Raw genomic sequence first — 14202 nt, 5'->3', positions numbered from 1 at the left:
GTGCAGTGGGATAGGACTGGTGCAGTGGGATGGAACTGGTGCAGTAGGATGGGACTGGTACAGTAGGATGGGACTGGTACAGTAGGATGGGACTGGTACAGTAGGATGGGACTGGTGCAGTAGGATGGGACTGGTGCAGTAGGATGGAACTGGTGCAGTAGGATGGGACTGGTACAGTAGGATGGGACTGGTACAGTAGGATGGGACTGGTGCAGTAGGATGGGAATGGTACAGTAGGATGGGACTGGTACAGTGTGATGGGACTGGTGCAGTAGGATGGAACTGGTGCAGTAGGATGGGACTGGTACAGTAGGATGGGACTGGTGCAGTAGGATGGAACTGGTGCAGTAGGATGGGACTGGTACAGTAGAATGGGACTGGTACAGTAGGATGGGACTGGTGCAGTAGGATGGAACTGGTACAGTAGGATGGGACTGGTACAGTAGGATGGGACTGGTGCAGTGTGATGGGACTGGTGCAGTGGGATGAGGCTGGTGCTGGTACAGTGTGATGGGACTGGTGCAGTGGGATGGGACTGGTGCAGTGGGATGGGACTGGTGCAGTGGGATGGGACTGGTGCAGTGGGATGGGTCTGGTACAGTGTGATGGAACTACAGTGGGATGGGACTGGTACAGTGGGATGGGACTGGTGCAGTGGGATGGGACTCGTCCAATGGGTATACAGACTTGGGCATTAGAGTAAAACATAGTTGCTGCTGCTGCTGCTATTTTTGTTGCTTAAAAATATTTGAAAATTACAGCAGCATGCTAAAGTTTTGGGCTCTGAGGCTTAATAGTCTGCATTGATCTCCAAGTAGAATGATTTGTGTTAAAGCTTTCTGATCCTCGGTTATCTTGAGGTTATCTTGAGATGATTTCGGGGCTTTTTAGTGTCCCTGCGGCCCGGTCCTCGACCAGGCCTCCACCCCCAGGAAGCAGCCCGTGACAGCTGACTAACTCCCAGGTACCTATTTACTGCTAGGTAACAGGGGCATTCTGGGTGAAAGAAACTTTGCCCATTTGTTTCTGCCTCGTGCGGGAATCGAACCCGCGCCACAGAATTACGAATCCTGCGCGCTATCCACCAGGCTACGAGGCCATCCTAGAGCCTTAATTCACATGCTGAAGATAAAGAGTAAATTTGGTGAAATTTTGGAAGCCAATTATTCATTTATTTTAAGAATTTTGTTGTCTGCATTTTTTTTATCATGTTTGTAGGGGGGATTTTTTCACAGAAATATGAAAAGCTAATAGCCAAAATACATTTTAATAAATTATACTTTAGTATTTGCAAAAGTATCATAGTCCCTTCTTGGCTGATTACATCAAGAGACCATTACCAAGGCCAATTACACAATTTATGGTTGTTTTACATCAAGAAACATTTGGCTATCATTCTATAATACCTTAGCATTTGTTCACAATGTTTCATAAAAATAAGGTGTTTAATCTAGTATTGTTACACATAATCATTAATTGTTGGCTATTACAAAGGAATGTGTAGATTGTTGCTTGGACAGTCGTGTTTGGCTAGTAGCTTTATTGGTGACCACGTAGAGTTCTAGGCACAGTTCTGACCTTGGCTAGGAGCTGAGGACTTGAGTACAACTTTAGCAAGGGGTGGGGGGAGGGCGAGGGCCTTGACCTCATCCTAGGGGGTAGGGGGTCGGGGGACCTTGACTAGCCACGTGGTGTCCTGTCCCCAGTTGAGTGCAGCACAGTGTACTCGGCACGACTCATTGCCATGTTGTAGTCTACCCAACGCTTATGTGCCTATTTCTTAGCACAATAACACATTTGTTTTTTGTTTTTAATCCTTAGCTTAAGCACACGTACAATAAGGATAATGTAATACCAAGTTTAAATGTTGTAGATAATGGTCACAGTGTAGAATTTGTGCTTAGGCAAAGTAGGTCGTGTATTTTTGTGTTGTAGGTCAGAGGATACTGTTTTCATAAACAGATTGTTTATACATTAGAGTAGCCTAGAAGGTGGCGCAGCACTCGGCTGTATTGGTGATGCTATGATATATGGGGATGACAAAAAACGTTTTAAATTGGAATTCACTAATAAAAAGTAAAAAGGAATTAAATTTCCAGTATTTTATGAATATTCATATATCAAATTTAAAAAACTTTTTTTTGATAAAATGCTTAATTATGCCTCAAAATTATACCTTATTGTTTTCACTGAAATAATTACTTTTTGCTTTGCTCCATACTTTCTGATGTTCTTAGTTTACTAGATTTAAAATTTCAAGACTCGTATGGTGTTGTAAGGCGATCCCTGTTGTTATTGGGTCATGTAACCCAGTCCCCCTTGTGGCATGTCGTATATAAAATGACTAGCGTATACTGTATATAGAGTAACAAAATCAACACATACCCTAATGTCATGTAATAATCCCACTAGTTTTTGATGTCATCACTACTCTAGAGAGTTTTGTAATACAGTAGATGCAATTATTTGGAATGTGTAGGTTTTAGTGTCTGCATATACTGTGTTTAATTTCTGTTATAGCTCTAATAGTTTAAAAATTGCAAATCCCTCATAATAACCATTACTGTCTGTGACTTTACCTACTCTTTGTCACTTCAATTTTTTCATGAAGAATTACACTACTGTGCTTCAAAATTTGTACAGTATTCAAGCTTTTGCCCGGTGTGTTATAATTTATAACTTTCACAAAATACCTGTATTCATAACTGACATCTATTCCACCATGCCCAATTCTTGTAGTTAATGTAAGTACTGTATCTGATAGGCCTACCTCCTACACTCTCTTTTATTTTTTGTATCCTATCATCACCATGACCCATCACCACAATCATAACCCACCACCACCCAGACCCACTACCACCCAGACCCACTACCACCCAGACCCACTACCACCCAGACCCACTACCACTCACCACCACCACTCGCCAACGCCCACCACCACCACCAGGCCCCACAACCACAACCAGGACCCACCACTATTATGTCCCATCATGACCCCTACCTCTACATCCCATCCCCTCCATGATCCACCACTATGACCCATCATTACTACCGCCAGCCCTCCTATACTAACCTGTAATCATTCAACCCTCCCCCCCCTTTCACCCCTGAACTTTTTGCATCACTTTTTATAAATCCTGAGATATGATGGGTTAGGGTACCTCTCTTGATAGGCTATGATCAAAATATTTATACCAGACACTAATTTTGTATTTTAAGTTTTTATTATATTCTTTTTAATGTAAGTGACTCCATTTGTCCATGTTCTTACACAGTTCTTTGATAATTTTTTTTTCTATATCTGCTATCTCATCTGTAATTTCTTTTCCTCATTTTTGACGTATCTGGTCTGACGAGACTTTATAGTTCTCTCCCTCTCCCTCCTTCCCCCTCCCCGCCACGAGGGCTGATTTGGGTTATCTGTGAAGGCCAGTGTGTGTGTGGGGTCATGTGCACTTGATCCCACATGCGCAACTAGAGTTTCAGCAAACCTATCACCATTGGGGTGGAGTGGAAGGGGAGGGGGGGGGAAGGTGGTGTCGGGTATACTTGTTGACACATTCTAGTTTTGTCTAGACAGCTCTTGCTACACCACTCTGGTGTAGTCCTATGCCACACTATGCTTTTATTTCATCATGCATGCATATTGAAGCATATATACAGTAGTACTGTATATTGTACTGTGTGTACATATGTTAGCATTCATGTCTGATTACTGTATACTGTACAGTACTACATCCTATATATGGATGCATGAATTAATGTGTGTGTGTGTATATTCTGTATGTACAGTATGTGTGTGTACTCATATAAGTGTAGGCACCTGTGTGTGGTTGCAGGACATTTCGATCCTCAGTAGATTAATGACTAGTCACTTATTTTTCTTGTCATATTCATGTTTAAAACTGAGCACCAAATTAGCTTTGACAACTACTTCATCTAATCCATTTAATAATATTTTTCTTGCATTGAAGAATTTATTTCTGATGTCGTTGTGATAGTTACATTTACAATTTCCATCTGCTGTAAATACCCTCTATCTGCTGCTCCTCACATTGAACATTGTTGCTCTGTCTAAATAGTCAATTTCCCATAGAAACTTTGTCATTATCATGTCTCGTGTTTTTTTTCTTTCTTCCAACGTAGTGAGATCCAGTTGTATCAATCTTCTGGGTTGTCATTTTGGTACCTCCCCCAGAGCTTACTGCTTTATACTTATGCTCACACACTAAAACATTCACTAAACCAAACATAACATATTTCAAGATGGAAGTGGGTTTATGATATTAATTGAGACGTAACTATTTTATGTCGCAGGTTTTATATAGAGCCCAGTATTGCTCTGAAGAATATGCCTCCACAAAACTCGAGTGCCACGTCGTCAAATGCCTCTACGCCAAATAGTGAAACTAGTAAGGCTGGGCTAACAGCTAGCTCATCAGTGTCACGTCCAAATGTTACAGCCTCACAGGTGAGTTTTATTGGCATGTCTGCCAAAATATTTTCTGTCATTGTGGAGGAAATGTCCTCGGTGTAATTACTCCAGACATCCCAGAGGCCTTCAGTACTGCACTTAACCCATACATGGCTCAGCTAATTAAAAGTCCTACATCTTGGTGTGCATGACAAAGGTCATTAAACAAATGTAAAAAAATGCATATGGTGACTCAAGCACAGAAGGTAATCACAGATAGTGATTGGGGCCATGTAAGGGTTAAGAGACTTGAAGTAATAACTGAAGTGAATTATACCCACTGTAAGGCTATTATGTAAATTAAGCTACTGTGTTGCTTCTGCTCTCAATGGGAAATAAGAAAGTGAGGAGAGAAGGGGGGGGGGATTATCATGGTAACCGTACATTTACTAGAACAGAGAGCAAGAAATAAGATAAACTGGCATGAATAAGATGAAGAAAAAAGAATTAATTTATATTTTATAGAAAGCATCTTTCTTATCAGATTCTTTGATACTTCCCTGAGGTCAGATCCACCTTGTCTGTAAGATAGGTTCATGTAGTTGTGAATGAAAACACTGGCAGCTCTACAGGGAACTTTTCAAACAGTCATTTTGAAAGTAATTTTCATTAGGGTTATTACAGATCACTTCAGAATTACTGACAAGAGTACAGTAAGTCTTGTCTGAAATTCAAAAGTACAGTAATAAGAATGGCAGCTGTTCCACTCCCTCTCTCTCTTGGTTTACTGGTGATAAAAGAGGGTTCCCACTTGCTACCAGTTGTCCTACCTGGCTATATGTACTGACTGCTGCCAAGCTGCAGCACCACACCTACCTCTGGGTTTTCTCACCCAAGCCCCCCCCTCACACACTTCCTGACACAAATACCCAACTCTGCCCATAGCGGAAGTGGGACATCAAGGGAGGGACTGGGAGCAGCCAAAAGATAGTGTTCAGAAAGGTTGTTTATATATAAACTCGAAACCTTTTTTCTGAACTATCACTTATGACTTCCTACTGGAACCACACACCCAAATGCAAATGAAATGGAGAAAACTTGGCTGTGTTCTAGGGTCGTGGGCAAAGAATACTGAAGAGTACAGTATAGACCACACCAGCTACAAGATACTGTGAGGTAAAGTCACCAACACAGCTGCCACCAGAGGGGAGACTTGGCATGAAAATAGACAAGCTAAGCCTCATTTACTGGAGAACCAGGCAATTGAATTTCAGGATACACTATTCCATCATGCATGAACTGGAATCAGAGACCTGGCTAAAACTTGGGACTCTGCACTGTAGAAAAGAAAGTTAACAGTCTTTCTCAACCCTTGGCCCCCAAAGATATATTTGAAGCTAAATTGCCTTCACCAGTGCATGCAAGAGCTAGGAGATGCAAGTCTACAACCAGGAAACCTGAACCTATCTTAACGAAGGTGTCTTAACCTGACAAAGTGTGTACCTCACAACAAATTGTGCCAGAGGACCTAACTAAAGACCAACATGAAACCATTAGGCAACCTGGGTACAAAGAGTAAATCAAAACAGAGAAAGCCCAAAAAAGTTCCCAAATCTAGGGATTGGCTACCTGCCCCCAGGAAAGACACAAGCAACATGCTTTTAGAAAACACTTGTTTGGCAAATCTAAACCATGGGAAAGTCAAAGGTAAACTGCCTGTTATGAGGCCACTTATTGGGTAGAGGCAAAGTAGCTAGTAAATATAAGGACAGGGAAACAGTTAAACAAAATGAAGTATAGGTTCATTGCTATAGCTAAACGGCTATCAACACACCAGGGGGACTGAGGGGAGGTCCATTACCTACCATTGATTAAAAGATGCAGACTCTCTAATGAGAATAAAGTGAGGCTTGCAGGCTAAGACAATGCATCACCAGGAACAAAATCAAAGTTAAGCCATGGCAGAGTTGGTGCAAGCTCTGAGGTCTATCTCTGAAATGCAGATGAAAGTTTCAGAATGCTTCCAATATGGGTGTGGGTTGACTTAACTCCTGGATGGATTCTTTACAGTGTTGTGTTATTCTTTTGACCATGCCATTGTCCATTTTGCTTCGCTTCTTTCTGGGTACTTTATTTCTCGGTTAGGGTGATCATGTACAGTATTCCCATGCTCTCTGTACCTCTTTGATGGGGACCAGGTTTGGATTCTGATCCCTATTAGGCTTTTAATGACTTGCAAGAGCTGAGGTGACTTAATAGTTAATAGTGTGGAGCTGTCTCAGTACTGCAAGCAACAGGGAGCCCCTAAAGCCTTCCCTAGAAAGAGGCATTTCATTACATTCATCGGTGTAATTTGTTTTGCCATGTCTCACCACTTTTGAGGCAGATTAGCTTCCTCCCGCTATTGAAGTTCATGGGTTGTGATGATGGGTACAGTACGTATTTGTAAATGACCACATTATTTTCTTGGGAATATATTAGATATATTAAAAGCTTGCTGAGATAGATAATAGTTTCCATTATTTTATTGTCTTCAGTCTGCAAAAGGCCGTTGGAGGGAACGAAAACCCATGTTACCTCCGCTGAAATTTGTTCGTCCAGACAACACAGGGTCCTTCACAGGAGACAAAGTTTGTTTGTCCTCTGCGTTGTATTATGTAGCATTTCTTGACGCTGAAGTGGTTAGATTTTCAACGGGTTTTATTCATAGCCATATTGCTGCTTTAATTAAAACTGAACTATAAAAATTATTATAAATATTTCCAGGGAATATAAATGTTAGGTTATTAAATATTAATGAATTTTGTTTAGACAGTATTCAGATGTGTATTTAATCAGTACAACAGTGTGAACTGATGGTGACACTGCAGCTGAGACGTGTTCAGATGTGTGTGCTGAAGCAGTCTCTGATATTGTTGGCTATGAATTAAAATCTTGTGAATTAAAAGTTTCCTTTGAGTTACTGCATAGTAACATAGTAATGATACCATCACACTGCTTGCCTAAGCTATTACCAGAGCACCTGCTTCCTTCCAACCTATTTAGTCTATTTGTAGTTCATGATATGCAGATATCTCCTAGATATTTGACAAATTATCGTGTGTATAAACAATTCTAGCCATTATATAATGTCTCTTGAGTTCCTTAATTGGTCATATAATTTAACAACTGGATTTGATGTAACTCATTAGGGGCTGTTTATGCCTGTATGGGAAGGTGGCTAGTCTATGTCAAATCTTCACATCCAGCCTAAACAGATTTTGTGCAGATTTCTGCATCATATGTGCTATCTTTCTCAAGCTGTAGTCAGTTTTTGTATTCACTTCCTCTCTAAGCAGTTGTCAACATCTTTAATGCATCAATGCTACACCTTTGACTACTCCCCTTGAAATTTATTTATATTGAATATTTTTCTCATTGCCTACTCATCTCTACTCGAGATCTCTGCAATTGCACTATAAAACGATTCCCCGATTTACTTATCCTCATAAGAGTCATTCCATTCCAAAACTATTTTTCACCAGCTATTATGTCGACTATCCTTAATGATCGTGGACATGGCCAGGGATTATTGTTATTCTTGCATTTCCCATTGTTCAAGAAACATTATTTATTATTTTGATCTGTAACAAGAATTAGACACATTTTCAGAATTCATTTTGGCACTGCATATCTTCTCATTAATATAAAAAATATTTGCTAGTTGACTAAGGCTTTCCATGAAATGTAAATTTTCATTGTTCTTTTTATTAGAATTTTTTTTAACTTTGTAAATTGCAGTGTGTGTGTTCCTCCGTGGCCCATCACACTGACTGTGTGTAAACTAAAGGAGCACTTTGTTACAACGCTCTTATTTGTATTTCCAGTTTCTACCTGTGTTCTCTATATGAAATAGCAGTATATATAATTTTCTATGCAGAGTCAAGAGCTAGATAAAAGAATGTATTTTTTTTTTTTTTTGTATACTCTTGCAGTTATGTAAGATGATGTACATTACATCTGGAGTTAATGTTACTTTGTCTATGGTGAACTACTTTCCTATTTTCTTAATTGATGGTGCCAAACTTAATGCCCATGTGATTCATGTACTGTAGGAGTGCAGGTGCAAGCCCAATAATTTAGCCAGTTGATGAATAGCTTGACACCACATGAAGCATTTTACCTGGTAATAACGAGGTACAAATATCAACTAGATATAGGCCAAAGGAACCGGGCAGTTTTAAAGGCCGACAATAAATTTGTTTACTAGTGTTTGTCACGGTGGATCTTGCCTATAGTTCTTGTATCAGATGTGATGGCATGAGAGAAGGGCAAGATGAATGCTCTATTGTTATACCTTAATATAAAAGAAAAAGATTTATTAAAAGAAATAATCCTTAATGGCGGCAGCTGGTTGGCTCCAGCAGCCCTTCAACAATACCTTGAATATTTCTGCTGATATCTCTCTCCATTAGGATGCTATTTATGCATACCTGATGGCTGATTTTCAGAATGAGTAATATACTTAGTCGCAGCAGCTGCAGGCTTCAACATTTAATTACAGTATGCTTGTTTTGCTATCAATCCTTTTTCAGTCAGTAATACTGTCCAATAATTTGTGTCCAGCTAGAGTTCATGATGTGTGTGACCATACATTACTCCTGGCATTATACATAATGATGTTATCATACATTACTGATGGCATTATATGTAATGATGTAATCATACATTACTCCTGGCATTATAGATAATGATGTAATCATACATTACTCCTGGCATTATACATAATGATGTAATCATACATTATTCCTGGCATTATACATAATGACATGATCACTCATTACTCCTGCATAAAGATGTTTAGATTATTATTGCAATTTTTCCCCCTTTTATTTTAGTCGTCAGGGTCAGTAAGTGGAGGGCTAAACAACAACACCAGTACAGGATCAAAAACATCCACTCCAAAATCTTCGACTTCGTTAGATTTATTAGCTGAATTAGGAAGCCAACCTGGTCCCAAGGTCAACTCTAATGACCCCTTTGCCTCTCCAACAAGTTCCCAAGCACCCACATCAATTTCACAGCCTTCATTTGCCAATTTTGAGAATGCGAACATTTTTTCCAACACTCCTGGTAAGTCTTTTCTACTAATTCATTAATATATATATATTGATCTGTCTGGTACTGTTCTTTGGTGGCTGCAGAAGTGTGTGTCTCATTATTTATAGTGATTTACTGTATGTGTATGTTAGATGTTTTGTAGCACTGTATAGGCTCACTTAAAACTATTTTCACTTTTGCCACTGTTTAGGTATCCCTGATTGGCCTTGTGGATTGGATGTTATTTTTTTCACAATATTTTCTATTCATTAATCCAAGAATGCCTCACGATATTGACTTGAAGCTTAAAATACTTAATTTTGAGGAACAAATTAGTCTTGAGGGAACTTCATGGTGTTGAAACCTACAGCACTTGTATTTTAATAATAAAATTAAGATTTATGTTATTATAAGAATATAGGGACATAAGAATTAAGGAAACTACAGAAGGTCTATTATTCCACATGTGGTAGCTGCTATTTATATCCACCCACTCATTCATACTGTGTGTGTATCCTACGCTTGAAGCAATCAAGTGATCCTATGTGTATTATGTTACCCGGTAATCTGTTCCACAAATTAACAACCCCGTTGCGAAACCAATATTTACCCAGGTCTTTCCTAACTCTACACCTATCCAATTTATATCTATTATTTCTTGTTTTATTGTGTTATATTTAACACCTTATTAATATTTCCCTCATGCCCATTCATCCATTTTACACTTCAATCATGTCACCTTTAACTCTGCTTTTTTAGACAATGTAATTTAACCATTTTCAATTTCACTTCATATGGAAGGTTTCTGATTTGTGAGATTAACTTTGACATTCTTCACTGAACACGCTCAAGTGAATTTGTTGATTCACAAATGTTTAGTTAAATTCAGTTCAATTCAATTCAAAGATTCAATCAATTTTGTTATGGTGACCAAAATTTAACTGCATAATCTAAATAGGGCCTATTAAGAGCAAGATATAATTTATAATTCATTATGCTTAATTATGCTATCTTAATATACCTGAAGAATAACACTTCGTGTTTTATTCCTAATGCTTCTACAATTAAATCTCGGTATCCAATATGCCTTATTTTGAAAATTTTTACAATGACTTTTTGGCTTTAAGTTCCTACTAATAATAACCATCAGACCTTTTTTTTGCAGTCAGATTTTGCAATTTCATTACTATGAAGCTGATGCCATGTAACTATCATCATTACCATGCCTCAGAACCTTACATTTGTCAGCATTAAATTGCATCTGCCAATCATTCAACCACTTCAAAGATCCATCTAGATTGCCTTGAAGTGATCTTGAGTCTTCAGAATTTATTTCTCACCCAATTTTCATGTCTGCAAATTTTACTGCTCAATCCTAAATCTAAATAATTTATGTAGGTATACGATAAACAACGGAGGTCCCAGGACAGAGCCTTGGGGCACTCCACTCCACTTACAATGGTTCCCACTCTGACTTAACTCCTTTATATTAACTCTGTTCCCGTTGATATAACCATGCCCTTATCCAACTTAAAATAGTGCCCCCTGATACTATGGAACCTCCTCCATCTTTTTAATCAGTATTTCATATGGCACTGTATCGACAGATTTGCTTAAGTCACAGTACAAAACATCATAATCCTTTTTACTGTCAAGTATCTTAAATATGCTGGAATATCCTCCTCACGGCTCCTACTAATTTTCTCATTGATACATCACATTAATGGAATCTTATTGTACATATGAAATGACATTTCATATGCACAGTTGACATTTACTTATACACAGTTGATTTCATATACACAGTTGACATATGAAATGACATTTCATATGCACAGTTCTGTCAGTTTGCGTGGAATAGTGACAGCAAATTTGTCAAGCATTTGGCCCTTAATAAAACCATATTGTGAATCATTTATTAATCTATCTTTTGCAAGATGTAGACGAATGCTTTTGTGATTATGAATTAAAGTAATTTTCCTACAGTAGATGTAAAGCTAATTGGCCAATAGTTCGACGCAAGTGATCTTTTCCTCCCCCCCCCCCCCCTTGAAAATCTACCACAAATCCATTTCTCTAATATTTTTTTCTTTTGTGGAGAATGCCTTATTATATTGATATGAAATTTAAGACACTTAAAATCCTGAAATTTAGATGACTTATTGGGAAGTGTAACCTAAAGGCAACTATTATTTTGCAGGCGATGAGTCACAATAACGTGGCTGAAGTATATTGACCAGACCACACACTAGAAGTTGAAGGGACGACGACGTTTCGGTCCGTTCTGGCCCATTCTCAAGTCAATCGACTTGAGAATGGTCCAGGACGGACCGAAACGTCGTCGTCCCTTCAACTTCTAGTGTGTGGTCTGGTCAACAACTATTATTTTTATACTTATTTGGGTTTTGAAGAGAATTGGTTCAACGGGGAAGGAAGAGCAGAGTTTTGTTGGAGGACTCCTTCAGTGGCTCCTTGTTGCCCGCTACCTAGATTACTCCACCCAATTCAATCCACACCAGGCCCTGAGTACACAAGAATCAGGAGAGCAGCAGTTTGAGAATGACTCCGCAGCAAAAGTAAAAGAGCCATTCCTAAGCTGTCGCACAGCCATATACTGAGGAAAACCATGGCACGAGACTGATTAGACTGCGTGGACAGGGAGGAACACTTTTGGAGAATGAGAATGGTGTGTGTTGAAAACTCAACAAGAGGTTCCAAGAAGTCTTCAAACCAGAACCAGATTAGTGTCCAAGTAAGGGTGACAACAGACATCCAGGAACAACACTAAACAGAATTGAAGTTAATGTTGAAGAGGTAAAAAAGCTACCTATGAACTGGATGTAACAAAAGCAGAGTGCCAGACCAGATATCACTATGGGTACTGAAAGAAGCTGCAGATAGCTTGTGTTGCCCATTAACTATAGTGCTCAACGTTGTGCTAGAGATTGGAGAGCTTCTGGAAAATGGCAAATGTGGGTTACAATATTCAAGAAAGAGAGAGATGAAGCACTAAACTATAGACCTATATCATTAGCATGCATTCAGTGCATGATTCTAGAAAGTAACCAGAAAAAGGATTTTTGAACATTTGGAGAGAATTTTATAACAGCCATAACATGGGCAGGCGATGAGTCACAATAACGTGACTAAAGTACGTTGACCAGACCACACACTAGAAGGTGAAAGGACGACGACGTTTCGGTCCGTCCTGGACCATTCTCAAGTCGATTGTGATGAGGAAGTAGATGCAGGCAATAAATAGGCTAGAGAGAGGTGAGGAGCAAAGTGTAGTAGAGGGGATAGTAGTAGGAATAAGAACTGCAGAGGGCCTATTGGCCCATACGAGGCAGCTCCTATTATAACTACCGAATCAGGAGATAGAAATAGGAATAAGAAGAGGATAGTAAGGGAACGTAAAGAAGACTGAACAGAAAAGAGAGAAGAGAGAAAGAAAGATAAATGGAAGGGTAAGCTTATGTTAGGTCACGTTTGTTAGAAAGATTAGAGCATTTAAGTATATACACCTGTACTATGAAAGGGAAGAGTTCACAGCAACAAAGCCAGGACTCAAGTTCATGTTGGGTACATTGTGTATTAGAACTGATTCAACAAGACGGCGTCTGTGTAGAGTAGAGGTAGGAAAGATTATTTTGGAGGAAGACCTTACATAAATATGTGTAAGGTCTTGAAGGGGAATAGATAAAGTGGATAAAGGAAGCCTATTTAAATTAAGAGGCATGGCAAGGCCACATCAGTGGAAACTAGATATGCAATTAGGAAGTTCTTGTTCCCTATATTGATGGTAAGAAACTGGAATGCATTGAAATATGATGTTCAAGCCAAATGCATTCACAACTTTAAAAAGAAATATAATGAAAACATTAATATTGAGAGGGTTAATTAGTGCATCGGATATGAAGAGCAAAAAGGCGGGGGCATAAAGAGCTAGATCTTACCTGTGACCCACCTTCCCCTCAATAGTCACTAATAGGTAAACACTTTAGACACTAGCAGTAAATACCGGTATATTCGCTTCACATATACAACCAAATGTGCCCCCTTCCCTCTCTCCATCCCCCCACCAGACAAAGAACTGTCCAGGATGGCCAACACTTATCTGAAAAGAGAGGACTCAGAGATCTTTGTGGCAAGCAAGAGGAGCATAATCATGACACCTTATTACACTGTGCCTAGTAAAATGACTGAAGCTGTCTAATTGAAAAGCCAGGTGTGTGACTGCAGGTGTAATTAACAAGTGAACTGCTTCATGACGGGAAGATTTGCTTGGTTGGGGGTTTTGTTTTCTCATTTCCTATGCGTTGTTTACCTTGATGATGGTCTGTTAGGCTCACCTACCTTTTCTGGTGGCCTGTACTTAGTTAAGGTGTTCTAGTATTCCCTGCTATTTGCTCCTCTGTAGAGGGAGGGAAGCCAGGTATTAGCCTCTTGTCTCTGGTAGGCTTCTGATGACTCGCAAAGCTCTGGTGTGGATAGAAAGGGGGGAGCTTTCAAGGTAGCAACAACAAGGGGCAACCCACCAGAAAGAGGTATTTCAACACATTCATTGCTGGTTTTATCACCAGGGAGGCAAATAAACCGTAACCAAACCACCTACGGACAAAGTCTCTCCTCCCCTCAAATCCTAACTCCCACACAATAACCTTAACCCCACTCAGTACCCAGTCAACATCCCCTGCCCCCCCCATCAC

The 14202-nt window shown here is 39.4% G+C and overlaps 1 protein-coding gene across 4 annotated transcripts in view; it reads left to right on the top strand.

Moving 5' to 3' along the window:
• drongo (Arf GTPase activating protein drongo) overlaps positions 1-14202 on the top strand; it is a 60027-nt gene that overhangs the window by 23821 nt on the left and 22004 nt on the right. For all 4 annotated transcript variants that reach the window (XM_045742526.2, XM_045742525.2, XM_045742524.2 and 1 more), the window contains exons 4-5: positions 4318-4471; positions 9292-9526. In XM_045742526.2, the coding sequence (XP_045598482.1) occupies positions 4318-4471; positions 9292-9526 (389 nt within the window). The remainder of the gene's footprint in view (positions 1-4317; positions 4472-9291; positions 9527-14202) is intronic.

The sequence above is a fragment of the Procambarus clarkii genome, chromosome 11, assembly GCF_040958095.1.
Source record: "Procambarus clarkii isolate CNS0578487 chromosome 11, FALCON_Pclarkii_2.0, whole genome shotgun sequence".
Classification (NCBI taxonomy): Eukaryota; Metazoa; Arthropoda; class Malacostraca; order Decapoda; family Cambaridae; genus Procambarus; species Procambarus clarkii.
This window is presented reverse-complemented; position numbering and strand designations above follow the sequence as displayed.